Below are 24690 nucleotides of genomic sequence, written 5' to 3' on the forward strand. Positions count from 1 at the left end.
TTATCCCACTGAACCTCACAGGTAATTTATTTCAAAATCAGTAGATTTCCATGAGCATACCTTCATGTATTAATACTCTGTTGAAATGAGCAGGTTTTATCTTAAAGCTTTCTGTTTTGACTCAGAAACAGTATAGCAGTGTAGAAGAGCTGTAAGCTTTTGTGCAAGAACATGTAGTCTCTTTTTTTCCCCAACCAAATACCATTCAATTTAAAAAAAAAAAAATATTTAAAAGATAAATGGACCTGTTATTGGGCCCAATTCTGACTTCTTAAACTGACTTCAGAGACAATTGGTAGGAAAACACTTTGATTTACAGCTCTGTCATTAGATCAGAATTTAGCTAAAATTAATCTTCTTCAAGTATGATTTGAACACAAGTGTTGGCACAAGCCAACCAGCCAGCAAGCCAAGGAAAATCCTTTCCAAATTCCTGTAATCAACTCTATAATCTAGAACACTTCTATTTTATGTTGTGCTATGAAAAGGAAAAAAAAAAAAAATCAGAAAAACACGTCTTGCACTTTGTACTTGGGCTGTGGTACAAGAGCTCACTGACTTGTTTGACAAGACAGTAACTGCTAAAAATAAGGAGGAAGAACCTGACCCTGCATCCACCGAAAATAAGAAATTTCTGTAGGAGAGATGGGTCAATCTTGTCCCTTTTCTACTTTTCTCTTGATTTTTTTTTTTTTTTTCAGTTAAGAAGCTAAATCTCACAAAAATATATTTGTTGGAATGCCCTGCTCCATTCACTTTCATCACAGGTATTTCAAAAGCTATTCCTTCACCTAACAGATTTCTCTAACTCTCTTTACCAACTGAAAGGAGATGTCCCAGATATGATCTCTTGATAAACATCACACTACATATTGGACTGACTTTAACAGAGAGGAGATTGCTGTTAAAAACGTGGTTCAAAACATATTATCATTAAAGAGAAAATATTTTAAAGGTACATGTTTACCTGCTATCCCTAACAGTCTAAGAATATTAAAAACTGAAAAAAAAAAAAAAAAAAAAAAAAAAGTGCACTTTTCATTAGATAACTTTTTTTTTTTTCATCTGCTAGAACAATAAAAAAGCTAGGTGTTATTTGTCGTTTATTACCCTTTTCCACCGTCTCTCTACACACACATGCATATATGCACATACACATATGGTTTGAGCAGCAAGCTGCAGAAGGGAGTTTATTTTGAAAAAAAGGAAAAAATTTCACCCTTGAAGTGAGTATATGTGAAGATTTCTAGTGAACATTGGTTCCGTAAAACTTCATTTTAATACAGCCTAAATTTGGAATCAGACTTTGATAATACACATTTCTTTAATAAGTTAAGCTATTCATGCCCATTCGGGCAGATATGCCTTCAAATCACCCCAATGCTATCTCAAATCTCTGTGCTGGGTCATTTAGTTTTGGTTGTTTGGGATTTTTTGGTAATGTGTTTGTATGTTTTAAAACAGAACACAGGACTTCACACTTGACCATTATATCTGGGCAATTCCCATCACTCCATCCTGAATACTGTCATCTCTGACAAGAAGAGATACTGACACCATGTTTGTGAAACTATGGGAGATCCTTGGTCCTGGTACTCAACTTTTTCTACTGAATTATCTTCATTTGAGGCTTAGAAATAAGACATTAACTTGCTGACGTCCAAGGTGAATGCCTCACAAGGGTGGAGAAGTAGTATTAGTGTTACTTACTAGATATCCAACTACTGGAATTACTCTCTCCTGCAGCAGCAGCCAAGTCCATAATTCAGTATAGACTTGTTTAATGAAATAGCTTTCTGTAGTTTTATATTCTATTATTGACATAGCTGTGGAAAAGTATCTCACAAATTACAATAATCCAATGCTGTAGAACAGATGACCACTGATGTCCCCCTACCAACCAAGCTGAATTATTTGTTGGAATACGTATATGTAAATGTGGATGGCTGTGCCCACACCTGACATTCCAAATTCAAGTTTTCCATACAGGAAACAAGACCACATGCCATAACGTAGCTCCACCACTGAAGGATAACTTCAAAGATTATTTTAAAAGAAAGCATCACAAATTTACACAAAGTCATTTCCAAACAGCCTTAGGTTGTCTTTTAATCTGCCCCTCCTTAGTATTTTTTGCTTTCCTATTGTTAGAAAACTTTTTAAAAACAGACTTTGGATCACATTTCAGTAACAAGAAATAATTTTAGCAGCTGCGAGAGAAGATTAATTAAAAAGTCAGAGCCTGCCGTTAGGAATTTTAAAAGGCCGGTAACGCCAGCAAGATCAGGCTCTTGTTGATTTGCTTTTAACTGCAGACACAAGATGGCAGAAATACCGTGAAGCGTTTATTCACCCACTGCCGTGACTAGTCACCTCCGAAGAGTGAAACTGGATATTGACCAGTGTGTTTCGCCCTGGAGTTACTTACCCCCTTTCCCTCTGGCGCAAGGAAAGGCGCTGCCGGCAGGCAGGTCTCCTCCCCGCCGCCCCCGCGGCGGTCCCGGACCGCCCCTCCTCGCGTAACCCACCCCGGTTCCCCTCGGGCACCTTCTCGCCCCGTCCCCCGTTAACCTGGCTCCGCGCGCGGGGAGCCCCGCTCCTGCTGCCGCGCACCCTGAGGGGAAGGGAAACCCCGAACTCTCCCCGGCGGCGGCTCGGGGGCGGCGCCGCTCCCGTTCTGCCCCAGGGAGCCGGGATTTCAGGCGAGAGCGCTGAGGCTCAGTGCAGGGCAGTCGGCGCGCTGCCGCTGCCGGCCGCGGCGGGAGGCGGTGTTGTGCTCCTCCCCTGGGGGCAAACAGCACCGCCCGCCCCCGCGACACTGGGCGCTCCGGGCTGTCCGCGGGGGCTGCCGGCAAGATGACCCGTGCCGGCAGTGATCCGCGACCCCCCCGCCGCCCCTCTCCCCCCCGTTCCCGCACGGCCGGGGTTCGGCCCGCCGCTTTCTCGGCGCCTTCTCCTCAACAACCTGCTGAGAGCTCGGGGGAGGGAGGGGGAGGCTGTCTCCCACTGTCGCTCGCAAGATTGGCAAACCGCTCTGCCCAATCGCGCCAGACGGCCTCGCCCCCTCGCGGGTGCCTATTGGCCACTCGGAGGCGCGGGGCGGGGCTTCGCAGCTGGCGGGTCTCCCCTCGGGAGCGGGGCGCGCCCCCATCAGAGCGCGGCGTGTGCGCGGGCGAGCGGGAGGGGACGGGCCGCGCGGCAGCGACCCCGGCCCCTGCGGAGCGCAGACGCTGCTGCCGGGGAGCTCCCGGCTCTTCGCTCCGCCGGCAAGGACGATGCTGGCTCTCCCTGCCGCGCCGCGGCTGCTGGCCACCGGCTTGCTGCTGCTGCTGGCCGGAGGCTCCTGGGTGGGGGCGCCGGCGCCGCCACCAGGCAGCGCCGCGATCTCCTCGCCGTGGGTGCCGGAGGCGGCCGCCGCCGTCGTGGTGGCCAACCGCGGGCTGCGGGTGCCCCTGGGCCGCTCCGCCTGGCTGGATCCCACGCGGGACCTGGTGCTGCAGGTGCAGCCGGGTGACCGGTGCCACCTCACCGTGCTGGACGAGGACCCTCTGTGGCAGCGCCCGGGCCGCCTGAGCCCCCGGCGCTTCCCCTGCGATTTCGGGGCCGGCGAAGTGCAGTACTCCCACCTGGGCGGCCGCAGCCCCGCGCGGGACCGCGTCCGCCTGCAGCTGCGCTACGACTCGCCGAGCCGCGCCCTGGTGCTGCCCCTGGTGCTGGAGGTGGAGGTGCTCTTCACTCAGCTGGAGATCGTCACCCGCAACTTGCCCCTCACCGTGGAGCGCCTGCGGGGCACCAGCAGCCCGCTGGACGCCCGCAGCCTGGAGTTCGCCTTCGAGCCGGGCCGGCAGCGCTGCCGGGTGGGGCTGCTGCCGCCGCTGGCCGGGCTGCCCCGCTACGGCGAGATCCTCAACTACCCGCCGGCGGCCGCGGGCGGGGAGGCGGCGGGAGGCGGCCCAGTGCCCGCCTCGATGTGGGACTGCGAGGAGTTCCTGCGCCTGGGGCTGCGCTACCGGCACACGGCAGCCGGCGGCTCCCCCAACCGTGACCTGGTGCCGCTGGTGGCAGAGCTGCGGGAGGCAGCGGCCGGCGGGGCGCTGCTGAAGCGCGAGTACTTCCAGGTGCTGGTGCGGATCCGGGCCGGGACTGAGAATGTGGCCCCCAAACCCAGCTTCCTGGCCATGCTCATGATGGAGGTGGACCAGTTTGTCCTCACCGCCCTCACGCCTGATATGCTGGCAGCTGAGGATGCCGAATCACCACCGGACCTCCTGCTCTTCAACATCACCTCTCCCTTTGGCCCCGGCCAGGGCCACATGGTCAGCACAGATGACCGGAGCTTGCCTGTCTCCTCCTTCAGCCAGCGGGACGTGAGGGAGCTGCGCATTGCCTACCAGCCGCCCGTGGAAGACTCCGATCGAGAGCGGCTCTTTGAGCTCGAGCTGGAGGTGTTGGACCCAGAGGGTGCTGCCTCGGAGCCCTTCGCCTTCGTTATTGTGGTGAAGCCCATGAACACCCTGGCACCTGTGGTGACCCGCAACACTGGCCTCGTGCTCTATGAGGGGCAGTCACGGCCTCTCTCAGGCCCTGGTCCCAGCCCCAACCTGGTGATCAGTGATGAGGATGACCTTGAGCAGGTGCAGGTGAGTGTGGTGGCCGGGCTGAGGCATGGCTACCTCACCCTCCTGGAGGACACCCCAGCACCCGCTGCCCCTCGTAAACACTTCATGGTGGCTGAGCTGGCAGCAGGCCGGGTCATTTACCAGCATGATGGAAGCGAGTCTCCACTCAGTGACAACCTGGTGCTGCGGCTGGAAGATGGTGGCTCTCGCCACCGTGTTGAGTTCCTTTTCCCCATTACCCTGGTGCCCACTGATGACCAGCCACCCCTACTCAATGCTAACACGGGGCTGGCCATGGCTGAGGGTGAAACAGTGCCCATCACCACCCGTGCTCTTAGCGCCACTGACATTGACTCGCAGGATGCCGTCCTGCTCTTCACATTGGAGGCTGGCCCCACTGCTGGGCAGCTCCTCCTCCGTCAAGCACAACCACCTCCTGGCTGGGAAGAGGAGGAAGATGATGAGGGTTTTTCTTGGAGGAGGGTGCCAGGTTTAGCACGGGGCTCCCTAATCTATGAAAAGCCAGTGAGAGAGTGGCTGCAGCAGGACATTGTGGAAGGGCGTCTCTATTACCAGCACTTTGGACCCCACAGCCCTGGCCCTGGGGTTGTCTTGGACCAGTTTGTCTTTAGAGTCCAGGATGACAATGACCCACCCAACCGCTCCGGGCCACAGACTTTTGTGGTCCGGGTACATCCTGTAGACAGATTAGCCCCAGAGCTGCATAGTAGCAGCAGCCTGCACTTAATAGTTGCAGAACAGCAGGTGACCCCACTGCAGAGGAAGCACTTGTGTTACACAGATCAGGACTCAGGGGACCGTGAACTCCGCTACACAATAACCCAGCCCCCCACTGACACTGACACTAACCACCCTCCAGACATATATGGAGCCCGCCTTGGATCCCTCGTGCTGACTGAGGATCACTCTGTGGAAGTTACCCACTTCACCCAAGCTCAGATCAATCATCACAAGATCTCGTACCGTCCTCCTCAGGAAGAACTGGGGGTGGCTCCTCATTTGATTCAGTTTCAGTACCGAGTGCAAGATGCAGCTGGCAATGCAGCTGAAGGGACTTTCAGCATCTACCTGCAGCCTGTGGATAACCAGCCTCCTGAGATCACTAATACTGGCTTCACTTTGTCTGAGGGAGGCAGCCATGTCCTTAGTCCAACTGAGCTGGATGCCAGTGACACGGACACTGAACTTGCCCGTCTCAGATTTATCCTGACCCAGGCTCCTCAGTATGGCCAGTTGCAGCTTTCTGGGTACAATTTGATTCCAGGAGGTGTCTTTGGCCTGGAGGATATCAGACAAGGGAGGGTGGTGTATGTGCACAGTGGAGCTGAGACCAGCAGTGATAACTGCAGACTTGATGTGAGTGATGGGGTTCATTTTGTGCCCATCACACTGAAAATGAACGTGCACCCAGTTGATGATGAGGTTCCTACGCTACGGTTGCCCCCAGGCACTCTTGGTTCCTACCTGGATGTGCTGGAGAATGGTGTTGCTGAAATCACTTCTAATGTCATTCAGGGCACGGATGAGGATACAGATGACTTAATGTTGACCTTCATTGTAGAGGATCCTCCTCAGCATGGGAACATCCTGGTCCAAGGGGTGCCTGCAGAGAGATTTTCCCAGAGAGATCTATTGGATGGTGCTGTGGTATATGCTCACACTGGTGGTGAAATAGGCCTTCTGCCCAAAGAAGATGCCTTTAATCTTACCTTATCAGACTTGTCTGAGGAGTGGAGTGTCAGGGGCAATGTTGTTCAAGGAGTTTCAGTCTTGGTAACCATTCTTCCTGTTGACAGTCAGGCCCCAAAAATTTTTGTGGGGGAGCAGTTCATGGTAACAGAAGGTGACAAACGGGTCATTACTCCTGCTCACCTCAGGGCAGAAGATGTAGATACTCCTAGTGATGATATACTTTGCACCATCGTTGCTCAGCCCACATCTGGGTATGTAGAGAACATCTCTCCAGCCCCAGGATCTGAAAAATCCAGAGCAGGTGTAGCTATAAGTGCTTTTACTTTGAAAGACCTCCGTCAAGGGCATATTTTTTATGTCCAAAGTATACATAAGGGTGTAGAGCCTGTTGAAGACAGATTTGCTTTCCGTTGTTCTGATGGCATTAACTTTTCCCAAAGGCGCTTTTTCCCCATTGTCATTATGCCAAATAATGATGAAGAGCCTGAAATCTTCATGCGAGAATTTGTTGTGATGGAAGGCATGAGCCTGGTTATTGATACTCCTATCCTCAATGCAGTCGATGCAGACATCCCTGCTGATGAGTTAATGTTCACAATCACCAGGCTTCCCAGGCATGGCCACATTGTGAACCAGCTGGTCAATGGAACTGTCCTAGTGGAAAGCTTCTCCTTGGATCAGATAATAGAGAGCTCCAACATACTGTACGAGCATGATGACTCTGAGACAAAGGAGGACAGTTTTGAGGTGAAACTCACAGATGGTAAACATACCGTTAGGAAAACAGTACTTATCATGGTTATTCCCGTAGATGATGAGACACCCAGAATGGCCATCAATGATGGTCTGGAGATTGAAATAGGGGAAACTAGAACTATACATAACAGAATATTGAAGGCTACTGACCTGGATTCTGAAGACGAAACCTTGACATACATTATAAGATACGGACCAGGACAAGGCCTCTTGCAGAGAATAAAGCCTTCAGGTGGAGTTGAGAATATCACCCTGGGGATGAACTTCACCCAAGATGAAGTGGATAGAAACTTAATTCGATATATGCATTTTGGCCAAGAAGGAGTTCGTGATCTTATCAAGTTTGATGTGACAGATGGAATAAATCCTCTCATTGACCGCTACTTTTATGTGACAGTAGGTAGCATTGATATTGTCTTCCCAGATGTAATCAGCAAAGGAGTTTCTTTGAAGGAAGGAGGGAAGGTAACCCTTACTACTGATTTGCTTAGCACCAGTGACCTGAATAGTCCAGATGAGAACTTAGTTTTCACTATTACCAGAGCACCTGTTCGTGGTCATCTTGAATGCACAGATCAGCCTGGGGTACCCATTTCCACTTTCACTCAACTCCTACTAGCAGGCAATAAAGTCTATTACATTCACACTTCAGAAGATGAGGTGAAAATGGACAGCTTTGAGTTTGAGGTGACTGATGGCTATAACCCTGTATTTCGTACTTTCAGAATTTCTATCACTGATGTAGACAATAAGAAACCTGTCGTCACAATCCATAACCTGGTGGTGAGTGAAAATGAATACAAACTGATAACCCCATTTGAACTGACTGCAGAAGACAGAGATACACCCGATGCATTGCTAAAATTTATCATCACTCAAATACCAGTTCATGGTCAGATCATGTTCAATAACTCCAAACCGGTCACCACCTTCACTAAACAGGATCTAAATGAAAATCTAATCAGCTACAAACATGATGGCACAGAATCAGTTGAGGATAGCTTCTCTTTCACTGTTACAGATGGCACTCATACTGATTTTTACCTCTTCCCTAACACTGTGTTTGAAACAAGGAAACCTCAGACTATGAAGATTCGAATAATGGCTGTGGACAACAGTGTGCCTCAAATTGTAATAAATAAGGGTGCTCAGACTCTCCGTATTCTGGCCACAGGTCACATTGGCTTTCTGATTACCAACAAGGTGCTCAAAGTGGAAGACAGGGACAGTTTACATGTTACTCTTAAGATCAGAATCACAGAGGGTCCGCGCCATGGCTTCCTGATCCACCTGGGGAAAGGAAACCATAGTATCAGCCAGTTCACCCAAGGTATTACAATACTCTCTGCATTCTTTAGATCACTGGAAACATTCTTTTTCATGCTAAACTCTGTAATAATTGATGGGAGAAACTTGCCAACAGCAAGCCAACAGCAAGCTTATGTATAATAGCTTTATTATTTTTTTAGTTCTGTTTGTTATTTCTTGCATCTGTGACAGCTTTAAAAAGGAAAGGGTGTCTGCTGGGTAAACAGTGAATAAAGAACCATCTTCGCTTTGGAGAGTTTACAGTCCAAACAACTGTGATTTGGACTTTCTATCAGTGATAGATATTTGGATAACAGAATTGGGCTGCACATGGTTACAGATCTTTAGAGGCTGAGTGCCTTCTTTAAACAGTTTTGTTTAGAAAATGCTAGAGGAGTGGCCAAGCTATTATTAACTAATGGTCATACCATGGTTGGGGTATCAGTTGCTATAAAGTCTGAGTGCACTTAACTGTAAAAGCAAAATCATTTCCCGAACATGGGGAAATAACATATTATGAGTGCATTTGTTACCTTAATTACACAAATCTTAACCACAAAGTGTTTGTGGTAAATTAAAAGGTAATGTAAATGTTTTAAAATTATGTCAGTGATACTTACTTTTTACATGGAACTAAAACACTAGGTGGTATAAATAGAGCGAAAACCACATGTGCTGTATGTTCTGAAATAAAGCCTCAACACAAGGCTATGAATTAACTTTAATTGAGAGGGCAGCATCAGCTGTTCTCCAGAGAATTTTCCATGTTACTTTGTAATGAGTTAACAGCTGGTTAATTAACAATTAAGTGAGGTTTCTTGGAGCCTTCTGCAGCTGTGGAGTAAGCAGACAGCACAACAGCATGGAGACTCAAAAGTTAAAGGGGCCCAGACAGGCTGAGCTGTGTTGGTGGTAGGGCTAGAGATGAATGCTTGTTGGCTATATTTAATTTTACAGAGTCCATACTGGTATATATCCCATCTTAGAATCTTGGTTGTAGTGATGTTCTTGTCAGATATGCCAAGTCCTGTAAACAGGCCTGATGAACTTGTGAGTGCCTGGAGTGCCCTAAATTTTGCAGTGTTAGTGTAAGAAATAGGATGAGGAGGGGCCAAACCATGTCTAAGCTTTCAGAACCACCACAGCTCCTTCAATGTAATGCTTCAGTAGTGAACTGTGAGTAAACAGATCATAGTTTTTTAGTGCCTTTTTTTTTTTTTTTTTTTTTTTTTTTTTTTTTTTTACATTGGAGAATACAGAATTATTGAGTGGGTGTTCCTTGAAAGCAGACCACTGCATAGCACAGTGATATCCCATTTTGGGGGGGGGGGAGGGGGCAGGGAAGGCACTCAGCATAGGTACTTATTCCATTCTTTTTTGTGCCATGTGGCCAGGTGTACATTTGTCAGATTACCAAATGTTACTGAAGTTCCTTGGCTTTCAGTTGGAAGTCCAGTCATGTGCTATGCTTATTGGTCTTCACGCAGGTTTCTTACTATCTTTAGACTGCCTGAACTGGGTGAGAAGCATGCAACCATTAGGAAAAATTGGTTTTAAAGCTAGTGAGGATCCCCAGAAAGTGATATAACTTCACAGGTTCCCTGACAGTACTGGCCCAAGCATGCTAATTTGTGTTGAGTTGAAGAGTGTTTTTGAGTAATACACATTTCTTCAATAATTTTGTCCTTTAGCCTCTGAGCAAATACTTCCTGAGCATCTGTGTTATTTCTGTGGTATGTCTCTTCTCAACTGCTTGAATGCTTTTTATAGTGGTTTGTATTTTATGAAGCAAACAGATAAAAATGTTTAATGAATGCAGTGCCAAGCACTTGAGAGTGAAGGGGTGTTTGGAAAGGCTACATGAAGAGCAGAAAGCATCAAGCTCACACAGGGATAATACATCTGTTGAGGACAGGGAAAGAAAACTTGCTGGAAGTCATAGAATAGCATGGGAGTGAAAGTAATGGATGAAAGGGCACTGTCCTTTCCCTTCCTTTTTCCTCAGACAACCTCTTGTCTATAGCTGGTTTGGGTACGGGAGAGGTTGTGAAGAGGCAGGGAGACAAAAAATCCTGGAGGAACCTAGAAGGCTACAGTTTTGAGAAGTAGTGTGAGACAGAGAGGTCTTACGTACACCAGGCTGAATACTCAAAACTCTGTGTGTACTTCACTGTTGTCCCTCACCTTGTGGCCCACTACCATTAATGTGCAAAGCCCTGTCAAATCCAGAATAGTGAATTTATGCATATTTCATGTGTATGCTATACTAAGACAAATATCTAATGTTCAGGGCAGAAGTAAACAAGTCCCTTTTTGTCATATTCTTAATGATCCTGATGTAAGTACGGATTTTGCAGCCATCCATTAGTAACAGTTTTGACTTTGGGATGTTCCTGTATTGAGTATTGGACCTGCTGTTACACATTTTCTTTTTATATTTTGATGTCTCCCCTTTTTAGGGGTCCTATCCTGCCATGTTAGGCAACCTCTTGTAAAATGCTGAATAGTTCCAGTTTCATTAACATGTGTGGGTCCAGATGGGGCTTGTAAAACAGAGTTACGGTCTTCCAGTATATTTTGAAAAGGACCTCTGGTGGTCATTTGGTCCAGCCCTTACTGAAAACTGGGCCAACTCTTAAGTCAGATGAGGCTGTTCAGGGTCACATGCAGATGAGTTTTGAAAGCTGCTCAGTGAAGTCCATCCTAATACTCTGCCATCTCACACTCCCATTCCTTGCATTTGGGTCAGTGGTTGTATGAACAAACAGCCCGACCACTTTGAGTGAGATAACACTGATGAAACAAGATTTATTGTGTGCCAGCAGCTTGGGAAGCCTGTTTTTTCAGATTTCCTGTAACTGAAAGAGAGGGCAGAGTGATTGTTTATCAAACAGTTTTCTGCTGAGATTGCTTTTCAGTATCTGCCCACAAAACTTTATCAAGTTCTATAAAGGAAATCAGCCTAGCTTGCAAGATGAGTTAAAGGCCTCTAATCAAAATGTGGTTGTGCAGAATATAGTATGTCCAGGAGATTTGTTGTGTATTTTGTTCAGGAATGATCAGCATGGGGCTTTCTAATTAGTATGCATCAAATACTTCTGCCGCAAGTACAGTAGGTAATCTTTTGCTCATGAGACTCATAGAGTTAACTGGGATTGCTCAAAGTGGATATTAGAGTGTGGAAAAATAATTGATAAAATCTCCCCAAAATCTTCAGATAATCAGTGTTTTTTATTCTTTTCTATTTAATTGTTAAAGTAATCTGAATATGAGAGATGGGTGACAGTAATGAAATAAAATATTCAAAAGATATAGGAAGCAGTTCCTAATTTTAGTCAAGTACTATCTGTTACTTCATGTTACACCTGAAACAGCACTTTTAATTTGTTATTTTTTTTTTGTGTTTTCTGTTTACAATTTGATGGTAGTAAATGCAGAGAAATCTTAGAAAAACCCTTTTGCTACATGCTCGTCTAGTGCTGTCCTAGGACAAAAATACATACAAAGAATATTGTGTATGCATAATCATACTGCCCTCGTCTCTGCAAGTCAGGGCTGGAATTTGTTCATAGCTGATATTCATTAAGATTAGATAATTTGTTTAAAAGTGGGAAAAGTCTATTAAGGAACTGCCAAGTCTTTCATATTTAAAGAAGTTTTGTGGTATATAACAAGTAGATGGCTGATGTTTAGATAATGTTTTTAATGTACAAAGTGTGACAGTCTGCTGAGTGCTGTTTTGGGGAGTCCCCAGTCCCACGTGGGTAAGTTTGCGAGTACGAGCCAGGTCACATCCCACAGCTCTGCAGGTGTGCTGAGAAGCCAGGAAGAAGGGGAAGGAATAGTGGAGAGTAAGGATCTGCCTCGGCAGTGAATTACGTTGTGAAGTATGTGTGTTTCTTAAAGAATATATATTAATATATATAATCTTTAATAACTACATTAGTTTTGCAGAATTTAAAATGGGAAGTCATTGCCCTGATTTAGTGGAGATAGTTGTTTTTTTCTTAGTAGAAAATTATGTTGGATGGATTTCAGAATTATGTTGGAGAATTCAAATATCATGTTAATATATAGCAGGCACTGTAGTTATACAGTAATGAATTGTGCTTACAACAAGGCAAGTTTTACTATAAGTAGCATAACCTAATCAGCTGTGGAAGGAAAGTGTAGAATTGCTCAACTGACTCTGAATGTGTTCCTAATGAACAGAAACCAGGTCATTCCTTTGCAGTTCTTTTGAAAAAATTAAGATGTTTGAATGACAAATGTTTTTTTTTGATGAGGTGGTCCTGGTCCTGCAAATACTTGCTCAAGTGCTTATCTTTATATATGTTGGAACCATGGATTTTGATAAGGCTACCCACATGGGCAGAGCTGAGTACTTGTGTAAGTGTTTGCAGGATGAAAGATTTATTTGCTCCACTGGCATGAAGAGGTATTTGTTTGCATCCTCTTTACAGCCCCGTGAATTTTTGATCTTTAACTTTCAAACATTTATGGAAGAGATCCTTCAGTGACATATATTTGCTGATAATGGTCTTAACTTGTTTGCCCTAGAAGATGTTGGGCTACTTTTGGAACTGAGGATTTTGAGGAGCTCTAACAAAATCGCTTTTGGCTTCTTTTTACTAATGCATATTCTCCACCGTGGGAGGAAAACTTGGGTGATACTTAAGCTGCACTCTAATACTACTAATTTCTAAAACGTTTTTCTTAAAAAACATATCAGACATGGATTTTTACCAGCAGCAGTCTTTCAGAAAAAACTTTTATGTATTCCATGTTTCTCATCACTGCTCAAGGAAACCAGAAGCCACAATAAATATTTGTTTAACTTTTACAGACTTTCTTTGCTGCGATTGATGATTTAAAATTGCGCATCGAATTTTTCTTACTGATGTCTTGTCTGTCTACATTAATTGCATCTGTTTGGGTTCTTAAAACAGTCAATCACCGTAAGTGAAGCACTATTTATGACAGTTCATATAGATTATATGTCATATCTTTTGAAAACATGCTGATAAGAATGATGGTCTGGTAGAGAGGGCGTTTTTGTGGGGGACTAAAGACAGTGAGATCTCTCTACTGCAGAATGTGTAGAGATATCCTATCCTAGAAGTAGACCACATGCCAGAAATAATCTAGTTCTAGAGGTGGTGGGGAGGGGTCATGTGGCTAAATCTGTCTTGCCTCTTGAACGGAGAGTAGAAGTCAACATAGAAAATGCATAGGGTTTTGCTCCCATTTCAGCCACAGATTTTCTGTGACCTGTACAGTATTTCTCAGGATGAAGAATGACAGAATCAGCATCTTAGTGGAGATACACTTCTGTTTAAGAAAATGCACCACCAAAAATATGAAATAGTTCTGACTGTCAAGCCCATGTTTTTACATTTCCTTTCAGTTCTTTTTGTAAATGCATCTTAAAAGAAAGAGGGCACTGGGGAGGAGGAAGTAAAGGGAGGGAGAATGAATGGTGCCTGTAAAACTTCGACACTGAAATTCCTGAGCTCTGCTGGAGAACTTTGACCTTTCTCTGTTGAAGATAACTGTTTAATGCATGTCAAGTTTTTCTATAAAAACAGTTTCCTACCTTCAGCATTTAAAATAAAACCTATTTTTCCTGACTCTTTTCAGCTGATATTGATGATATGAAGATATGCTATGTTTTACGAGGTGGTGACAATACCACAAGTGACATTTTTCATTTCACGGTTGAAGATGGTGGTGAGTACTCCTAAGATCTGTGCTTTTGTTGTTCCTGAAGGAAAAAGCATTTAAGTATACCTTGGGAATTTAAGGACATTGATTTTAATTCAGGGAAGTCCACGTTACCTTGTGGAATATTATTTTTTTTATGTCTTTCCCATATTGTGGACTATTTGTGGTGATTACGAGGAGAAGTGTCAATAAAATCGTAATTGCATCTAATGAAAAAACACTCAACCTACGCTAGCAAGAAAGTGAAGTTCTCTTAGTCTACTCAGATACCTGGACTTTCTGTAGTTTTACCTTTGTATTCCTTATCCAGGCTCTTTACACGTAAATTCTAATATGCCTTTTATCTTGAGAAACTTTCTAAATTTTGGTTTGCAGTTATGTTTGCCTACCTCTTTAAAGGTTCCAGGTATAAGACTATTGGTATGGATGCATTGTCTCTGATGTACATGTAGTGTAGAGTTCAAGTTCTGCTTCTGCCTACTTATCATAACAAAATCCTCAGTGGCTTGTCAAAGATCTTTGGCAGGTGACTGATGTGAATTCTCCTGACTAATATTATTTTGTAGGATTGTGGAGGATGCAGAAGGAAAGAATAAAAACAAATCGAGAATGCTGACATTTAATCACTTGAAAAAAATAGGTAGTTGTGTTTTTTTTGTTTTGTTTTGTTTTTAAAGAACAAAGAAAAAATGGTTTAAGGGATAAAGAAAACACATTAACAGGCCTTTTTTTTCATCCAAAGTCTGTACTTAATGTGGATATTCCTAAGTGTAGGTATTCCTGTGTGTGGTAACAGGTGGCTAGATTATGTTACTTTAATACCTTTTTTAGTATGTGATATACAGCTCTATGAGTAATTGGCAATGAATTTTATTAGTTGATTTAATAATATACTATTTAGAAAGCATGTTTCAAATTAGCTTATTTTCAGCTCCTATAGTCCTGGTTTCAGCTGGGATAGAGTTATTTTTTTTCCTTGTAGCTGGTACAGTGCTGCATTTTGGATTTAGTGTACTCAGCTTGTGTTACTGCTTCACAAGAAGCACAGCCAATTAACAGTATTAAGATCAGCGAACAGGGATTTGTCCTGTCTGTTACAGATTGAACAGATTTGTCACCATCTACCATTGCTGGAAGTGGGATGTTAAAGCATGTTATCCTGTTCACTGTGCTGGACAAGAAGAAATAGTACCTCTAGAGACTTTTGTAAATGTCTTTGCAAATCTTTGCAACATCAGAGAAGAAGTAGTGAGATAAGAGTTTGTCACACTTGACTTATTTTCCTTAAATGTTTTCTTTTAACTGAGATACAGGTTAGAGAAATATAAAGCTAAGTAAAGGTAATGGTGCATGGGGTGTTATATTTTCTTAGTAATACCATCATTTTCTTATGACAGGTGTTATCACATGGTGACATCGTTCATGATTTTCAAGTTGTTCTAATAGGTGAACAAATATTCAGTCTTGAGATGTTTCAAGGTTTCATGTGCTGGGTGTAATTAAAGCTGAAGAAAGTTCACTCAGTGAACTGATTAACATCAGCTCTTAAAACTGAGTTGCTTCTCGAAAACCCAGTATTTGTGAAACTTCTCTCCATCCTATTTGAACACTTCTAGTGGCAAATGTGTAGTTAAAGCAAATTGTACTTAATATATTCTGACTCTATACCAAGAATTTTTCTTTCATTAGAAGGCTTACCTGCAACATCTGCTTCTAATTGGCAGAGCTGTAACAGCCCCAGTCTGTTATCTCAGGCAATTGCCTGGAGGCCAAGTACAAGGAGTGTGAATTTTGTTGTGGATCTGGAATTTTGTTTATCCTCTTACATGTGGCTAGCATTTATGGTAAGGAAGTTAGGGCAACGGCAGGCTGGGCAGGTAAGTGAGGGGAAGAGAGCCAAGCTAGCACTCTGCCAGCTCTTAGCCCCTTGCCGCCTCAGTTTCTCACAGAGGGAGTAAGGTGGGTGCCACGCTGCATACCAAATCGTGACCTAGGATCTGAAAGCATGAAATATGGTAATGGGACAAACTTGTTTACGTACTGGCCAAAGGAGAAAACTGCAGTCTAGACAAGTGGAGAATAGGTTAGGGATTATGGCTGTCTCATGATAATTTTTCTGATTATAACTAAAGAGAATAGAAATGGGCTCAATATGAAGAAAAAGGAAGGCCATTTAAGAATAAAAGGAAAGAAAGCCCTTAGGACTGTAATTCACAAGTGAGTGCATAGACCTGCTGTATTCAAACCAAAATTAGAGGTTTCACCAGAAAGAACTAGTTGTGGTTTTAAGCTCTGAAAGAGTCTTATTGTCAGCATCAATTACCTACATATGTATGGCTGTAGTGCTTTTCTGGCTTTAAATGGCATGTTTCATAAGAGTAATTAAAAAGTGAAATAAATTGAACTCAATTCAGCTATTTATCAACACTGTTATTTTTTTAAAGGTAGAAAAGGTTTTTATTCTTCATGTTTAGGAATTTAGCCTCAAGATGATCTACTATAAAGTGGGTGAGCCCTTGCATTTCTGTCATATTTAGAACAAGAAGACACTGTATTATATTGGATGCTTCTGAGTTAGCTGTGTGACGTTTTGAAAGAAACTACTGTAGTTCATATTAACAATTTGCTTTCTGTTTTGTTTTGAATTTTGATCTTAAAATGATCATGTGAAGCCCTATTGATACAGAAAAAGTTATGAGTCCATTTTAGCAAAACCTTGAATAAAGTGTGGAATTTTGTTTTTCACAAAGTTTGCAAAATAGTCTCAGTTGAATCTCTCTCCTCAGAAGTGGCCTCTACATTCCATTAACAAGGTGGAGAAAAAACTCTTCTTAGCAAGTACAAGCATGTGACAGTGGTGAATCCTGATGTTTATATTATTAAATTCTCAATTCTGTGATTAGTAGAGGAACCAATACTACCAGAAGGCAGGGAAAACAGGAATTTTTTTCCTGTTGGGAGGTAAAAAAAATGGAAATTCAGACCTATAGTTGTACTGCTGGTTGTATTTGTGGTAGGTAAATTTGCACATGATTGAGAGACTCACTAGACTGTAAATGCTTGAGCCTTTTAATTAGTGAAAAACAGACTCACAGAGTAACCTAAATCTGATAAAATTAATGAGAAGTTGCAGTGTCTGCAGTGACTTAGTATTACTGAAAGCTCAAGGAAACTAGATACATATGGCACTGCCAAATACATGCATAAAGTTGGTGTTTCAGCTATGCAAAATGGCACTAATCTGTATGGAATGAAAACAGACACAAAAATTAGCTCCAGTGTGTTGAGCTCTTGTGCCTGTTTCAGAAAACTGCTCGCTAAAGTTTCATGCTACTTCCCTTGTGAGTTGTCTGAGGCATTTTTACTCCTTACATGAGATACTAGAACTGAAAACGCACAGTTAAAACTGAAGTCCATCATTTACCTTCACTTTATGCTCTGATTGAGTTTTTTTAACGTCACTGCAGTAAGTCATAAGAATTGAATAAGAATATGGATCTAAATGCCCACCTATCCAAATCCGTAGAGGGCATTTTCTCATTAAATGTGCTGTTTCAAATAATGTTAAACTGGTTGAACTGGTTTAAGTCAAATTTTTGGCCAGATTCTGCTGATTGTGTAGAGTAAAACAAACATACCTCAAAGCTGGCACTAAACTGAAACCCCAGCACAGACCGCATACCTCTGGAGTCGGTGTCAGAGTCAAATACGTTCCCTTGTCCAGCAACGGGTATTGGGACTGGGGTAGCAGTACTACAGCAGTGTGCTGAATGCCCGTTAAAGAGCAGAGCTTCTCTGTAAAGGACTATTGTTGCCTTCATTTTTGCTTCACATAAGAAAAATTCTTTATTCTATTTAGGTGTTGTGGATAACTCTGAAATGTTAAAGTTCAGACCATGTAAAGTCAGTGAAAGAATGCTCATCTCTTCTAAATGGTGATCTGCCCCCAGATAGTTTTAAAGTTTGACATTGTTCTTGATCTGCTTGTTGCTTGACTAGTGCTCTCATCACAGTAGTCTGCCTTGCTTGTTCTTCTTCCTGCCCTGTCTGTCTTCTGAAGCTAGGGAAACTGTCAACCAGGACTGCAGCACCCATGGAAGAAATTCATGTTATGTGCCTCAGTATTTTTTGTTCCAAGAGGCTGGTGCCATACTAACAATATTTTACTTTGGAGTTGATTCCATTAAATTTTCACGTTTTGAGGAGAAAAGTAAGATAATCCTGATTTATGCCTTCTGGGTCTGGAGCATTCTAAAAAAAAATAAATTAAAAAAAAAATATCATGCAAGGGGGAAACCCATTTCCTGGTCAGCCTTAATTTGAACCATAATCTGTCCCTACCTTACCTAACTCCCTTCTCTGCTCAGTGATTAAGTGGAGTCCTCCAAACTGCTTCTTTAGGACTGCTAAGTGGTTATTTTGCAGTACAGTGCCTCAAGGGTAGATTGGTTTCAAAGGGGAAGTAATGACAGATTCTCATGGCAGTTTTAGGAATGTGAGGATCACTAGGGAAGGAAAGAAACAAGGATTTTTTTTTTTTTTTTTTTCTTTCAGGCTCTTTGGGCAGCTTTTCTAACTTAAAGCCAAAGCATTGAAAAGCCAAGGCTCACTGAAACTGATGATTTACATCATTAGCTAAATCTCATTTAAACTTTTCTTTATAGATCCCTAAATGCCTTAACACAGCACTGCATTTTCTTGTGCTAACATTTGGTTAAATCCCCACTGAAGGAAGAATCTTTCAAAAACAATTCCCTGAATTTAGTCTTTAAACTCAATTTCTGGGAAAACTTCATAGGCTTTTCCCAAATATGTTTATGCAAGAAATTATGATAATTAAAGAAGCACTGTTCTACTGCTTAGAGAAAACTTCCATTAAATTTGTGAAATATAATTATTTCTTCTGTCATCCTTCATTTTACTGAATAAAAAATATATTTTTAGGAACTTCACCATTCTGGTATGCTTTATTCATTTGTGAGCGAATAATATTACACTCCTGAATATAATTATTAAACTGAAACAGTCATCAGTGCTGCTTTTCAAAGCCATAACACTGATGTGTTTTTCTGGGTGAGATATAATAATAGTGTAGGAGCAGACATTTTGGACTCAATATCTGACAGTTCTTAAAGAAGCAGACTGGTAAAATATCATCGGGAATTATTTGCAGCATCCTTGATTGACCTAACATATGGCATTTGGGCTCACTAGTCTTGGCAAGAAACATCAACTACATTTATCTTTGGCTTAAAAATGAGGGCATCACATGTTGGCAGTACATTTGCCATCATCTGCCAAGTCCTGTATTGGATTCTGGTCTGTTGCCAGGCTTGTCGCTGCTGTTTTGATATACTCTAGGTTGGTGCCCAAACAATTTTCATATGTCACACTTATTACTGTAAATATTACCAGAGGATTAAATAGTAGTTTGACACTACAGCTTATTAAAAAAACAAAATAAAATAAAACCCCCTCAAAATAAACCTTTCTGTAAATAAATAATTAGTTCATGAGGGCATTGTTGCAAATGTGACTATAAGGTCACAGCAAATTAATATCTGTTAAACTACACAGGAGTAAGAGGTGATTGTATGGGACATATAGAAAGTCTAGTATGAGCCTTACTAATCTCAGTGGAAAGATTTTCACTGTCTTCTGTACCAGTTATGTTGGTTTCTTTGTACTGGAATTTTAGACTGACTGCTAGAATGATTGAATTTTCTGTTTCTAACTTGAATACCACCTTATCCTCCAAATACATATATAATAAAGAAGGTCTGCTTTGCCCAGCTAAAACAAAATGCTTTTTGAAGAGGAAAAAAAGTAGTTGTTTGATTTGGCAAGACATTTTTTGGTTTTAATTATTTGGGTTCAGATGGTGATTTTGTCTAAAAGCAAAGCTTTCCTCTGCTCCCCATCCTGGATAACTGGTAATTTTTAAACAAAAATAAAGCAGTGTAATTGAAGGGGTGGGTTTAGATATTGTTCTGGATTAAGGAAGGAGAGGCAATTGTGGTTTTATTTGCCTTTTATACAGAAGTTAGGTCACTTTGTCCAAATGTGGAAGTCTTGGATGCAATTCATTCCATAATTTCAGAGACTTTGAACCCATACTCCCCATAATGTGTCCTTACTTACATTCTGTTCAGTTCTGTATTCATTTTCTGTTTGCTGCCCATATATATGAATTCTTAATTATGCTTTAAGAAGATAGTCTGGACTCTGATGTTTCACTTCCCAAGGAAGTACTGTTACCATGGGGCTAACAAATTGTGTCTCATTTTTTGAGTGTGTTCTTCCTCTCTTTTTTCCCCTATATTTCTCCTTTTCTGCTAATACCTGCTATGTTCCACAGAACAAAATGTCTTGAACAGGCCAATTAGGAGCAGTGCATTCCAGAATAACCCTTAGGCTGGTAGTTTAGATCATGGTTTAGGGCAAGGAGATTTTGGTTCCAGATCTCTGTGAGTCAGGACAAATAGTCTTGTCTTCCTTGTACAATAAGCACCCTGACTGTTGGGTTGGTTGGATAGAAGGGAAATGTCTCCACATCACCTAGTAATAGATATTTTTATAGTTTTAAGATGAGATAATCATACATTTAAACAACAATGTATGCACAACAAAATTGACGAGCTCAGTTCTTGGAGCTGAATCCTGCTTGCTTTACCAAGCTGAATAGTGCCATTAATTTCATTTGACCCGATCAGGTGAGAGGCAAGTAAGATAATGCTCAAGATAGCCCTATATGTACTTAGAAGACTTTCTACTTAAAAATAATCTATAATTTAGCTTTTATATTCTTATGATATGATACAGAATAAGGCCCACCAGGCAGCAAAAGAAGCATAACAATGAGCAGTAAAATTAGGTCAAAATGCAAGAATTAAAGGGATTAAGGAGACATACTAGGCTTAAGGGGAAGAATTGAGAACTCTCAGGAGTAACACTGATTGCCAGTGACATGAGAACCTGCAGTGAGACACTAATTCCTAAAGTGAGCTATAATAAGCCTGTGAAATTATATTGGTTGCTGGTTGCAAATATTTTTGAATCAGACTGACTAAAGAGGTCTAGAGAAGAATGAAATGAGAGAAGGGACACTGGCTACTGTCGACGAACTCTGCTCACAGCAACTCAGCATGTTTGATTTCCCAACCTGTTTTCACTGAGGGATTCTAAATAGTCTTCAGGATGAGTTTAGCATTTATCACTTCACTTGCCAGTTAACTGTGTAGAGTCCCTAGAGTTCCCATAAAGGTTCATCTGATCAGTAGAGTAAATGTATCTGGGAAGTTTCTGAATGTCTTTAAAAATTAGATTGCTACTTATACAAAAGGGATAAATACCTCTGAAATAAATTACAGATATGTGAAAAACAGTATTCCAACAAGAAAAATTAGTAAGTCTTAACCTATCGAAACAGACTAAGAATCAAGTTAAATTAAAAATGGAGAAAATATAATGATGGCATACATTATCATGAAATTTTTGCAATTTGTGCATCTTACAACATTCTTGCTTTTGTAAGATTCTGTTTGCCATGCTAAATCTTATAAAATATAGGACTGTTCTTGCCTCATCAATCTCTGTGTACTTGCTGGAAAAATTAAGACATTAGTTTTATTTCATAAGCCCAAATTGTGTTTGGATGCTGTCCAAATTTTCCCTGAAATTATATGACCTGTTCTTTATGACTGTCATTGAAGTATGTTAGGAAGTGTTTTGATTGTCTAGAGCTTAACGATGGTGACGATGGGGTTGAGTGTTTATGGGTAAGAATCAGGGGGAAGGCTCACAAGGCAGATATCGTGGTGGGAGTCTGTTATAGACCATGCAACCAGGATGAAGAGGCAGAGGAAATATTCTATAAGCAGCTGAGAGAAGTCTCACAATCACTAGCCATTGTTCTCGTGGGGGGGCTTCAATTTACCAGATGTCTGCTGGAAATACAATACAGCAGAGATGAAATAGTTTAGGAGGTTCCTGGAGTGTGTGAAAGATAACTTCCTGACACACCTGGTGAGGGAGCCAACTAAGGAAGGTGGCCCGCTAGAACTGTTGTTTGTGAACAGAGAAGGACTCTTGAGTGGTGTGATGGTTGGAGGCCGTCTTGGGCATAGCAATCATGAAATTATAGGATTTGGTTCTTGGATCAGTAAGGAAAGGGGGTCAGCATAACTGCTACCTCAGACTTCTAGAAGGCAGACTTTGGCCTGTTTAGGGACCTGGTTGACAGTGTCCCTTGGGTGGCAGTCCTGAAGGGTCAAGAAGTCCAGGAAGGCTGGACATTCATCAGGTAGGAAATCTTAAAGGCGCAAGAGCAGGACATCACCGTGTGCCAAAAGACAAGGCAGCAGCGGGAAGACCCGCCTGACTGAACAGAGAGCTGTGGCTGGAACTGAGATTTAAAAAGAGAGTTTATGACCTTTGGAAGAAGAGGCAGGCCACTCAGGAGGACTACCAGGATGTCATGAGGTTACACAGGGAGGAAATCAGAAGGGCCAAAGCCCAGCTAGAACTTAATCTGTCTACTGCCGTAAAAGACAATAAAAAATGTTTCTATGAATACATTAGCAACATAAGGAGGGCTAAGGAGAATGTCTATCCTTTATTGGATGCAGGGGGAAACATGGTGACAAAGGATGAGGAAGAGGCTGAGGTACTTAATGCCTTCTTTGCCTCAGTCTTTAATAGTAAGACCAGCTGTTCTCTGGGTACTCAGCCCCCCTGAGCTGGAAGAACCGGGAAGCAGAATGAAGTGCCCGTAATCCAAGGGGAAATGGTTAGCAACCTGCTACACCACTTAGACACACACAAGTCTATGGGGCTGGATGGGATCCACCCAAGGGTACTGAGGGAGTTGACAGAAGTGGTCACCAAGCCACTTTCCATCATTTCTCGGCAGTCCTGGCTAACCAGGGAGGTCCCAGTTGCCTGGAGGTTAGCATATGTGATGCCCATCTACAAGAAGGGCAGACCAATAGCATCCTGGCTTGTATCAGAACTAGTGTGGCCAGCAGGACTAGGGCAACGATTGTCCCCCTGTACTTGGTGCTAGTGATGCTGCACGTCAAATCCTGTGTTCAATTTTGGGCCCCTCACTACAAGAAAGACATTTTGGTGTTGTAGCATGTCCAAAGAAGGGCAGTGAAGCTGGTGAAGGGTCTAGAGCACAAGTCCTATGAGGAGCGGCTGAGGGAACTGGGGTTGTTCAGCCTGAAGAAAAGGAGGCTCAGGGGAGACCTTACCGCTCTCTACAACTACCTGAAAGGAAGTTGTAGGGAGGTGGGTGTCAGTCTCTTTTCCCAGATAACAAGTGGTAGGATGAGAGGAAATGGCCTTAAGTTGTGCCAGGGGAGGTTTAGGTTGAATATTAGGAAAAATGTCTTCAGCAAAAGGGTTGTCAAGCATTGGAACACGCTGCCCAGGGAAGTGGTTGAGTCACCATCCCTGAAGGTATTTAAAAGATGTGTAGATGTGGTGCTTAGGGACAGGGTTTAGTGGTGGACTTGACTGTGTTAGGCTAATGGTTGGACTCCATGATCTTAAAGGTCTTTTCCAACCTAAGCGATTCTATGATTCTATGAAGTTAAGATCCAGGAATAATGCAAGCAGAGTGAAAATCCTGTTAGAGTAAATTAATTTATTAATTAATCCTGTTAGAGTAAATTAATTTATTAATTTGACCTGTGTTGATTTTGGTTTGGGTTTGGCCTAGATGAGAATTTCTTAAGTCAGTATTTTGTGGCTTGTTTTCTCTGGAGTTTTCTTCAGCTAATCTTTCTTTTACAGATTTAACTAATTAGTTTTGATTTTAGTACTAGAAATAATTTAATTTAGCAGTAGGCCCTTAGGAAGCTCTTTGAAAAGACAGAATTTTTCTTTTTTTTTTCCTTTCTGAAGAAGGATTTTATCTTGTTCAAGTCATTAGTAAAACATTAATTCATTCAGCTTGATACAGCATTGCTCTGAATGTTTGCCAGGATTCCAATCTCACTAGCTTTTCACTTAAGTACCAGCATAGCACTTCTATCACTCTGCTGTATAATGTGCATTTTCTTCAAGACTGTAGGAACGGTGTTACCACACACCTTCCTGCCTCTTTAAAGCTTTGTAGTTAGGGTGTAACATAATAATTAGAGAGAGAATCTTAAGGTTATCTTTAAAGAAACACTTGAAGCCTAATTCAGAGCCCAGTGCCACCAGTGAGGCTTTCTGTGCCTAGAGGTTTGTGGTTTGAGCCTGAATTAATTAAATCTGTGAGAATATTTTTTCACTTGCTACTGTAATGTTCAAGAGCGGGTTGTAGAAGATAAGATTCTTATAACTAATAGCATGCTATTATTTGCTTCCCCTAAAAGTTTTTACTTTAGGGCTTTCAAAGTATTTGATTTCTTATTCTGATGTCTCCTCTTTAGGCAGAGCTTGTGAGCTCAAGAGCCCAAGACAGTGTAACCAACTAAACCACTGCAGTACTTCACATATTATTTTAAGACTTTCCTGGGCTTTGTGTTGAATTCATTCACTGTCTCTACTGTTTAATCTCAGTAATGCCCTTTAAGCT

The 24690-nt window shown here is 42.4% G+C and overlaps 1 protein-coding gene across 2 annotated transcripts in view; it reads left to right on the top strand.

The window, feature by feature from the left end:
• The first annotated feature begins 3175 nt into the window (after positions 1-3175).
• The window catches only part of FREM2 (FRAS1 related extracellular matrix 2), a 138019-nt gene continuing 116504 nt past the window's right edge, over positions 3176-24690 (top strand). For both annotated transcript variants that reach the window (XM_033000267.2, XM_042806128.1), the window contains exons 1-2: positions 3176-8418; positions 14037-14126. In XM_033000267.2, coding sequence (XP_032856158.2) covers positions 3276-8418; positions 14037-14126 — 5233 coding nt within the window. In that variant the 5' untranslated portion in view covers positions 3176-3275. The remainder of the gene's footprint in view (positions 8419-14036; positions 14127-24690) is intronic.

Source organism: Tyto alba, unplaced genomic scaffold (genome assembly GCF_018691265.1).
Source record: "Tyto alba isolate M040663 unplaced genomic scaffold, T.alba_DEE_v4.0 Super-Scaffold_45, whole genome shotgun sequence".
Lineage (NCBI taxonomy): Eukaryota > Metazoa > Chordata > Aves > Strigiformes > Tytonidae > Tyto > Tyto alba.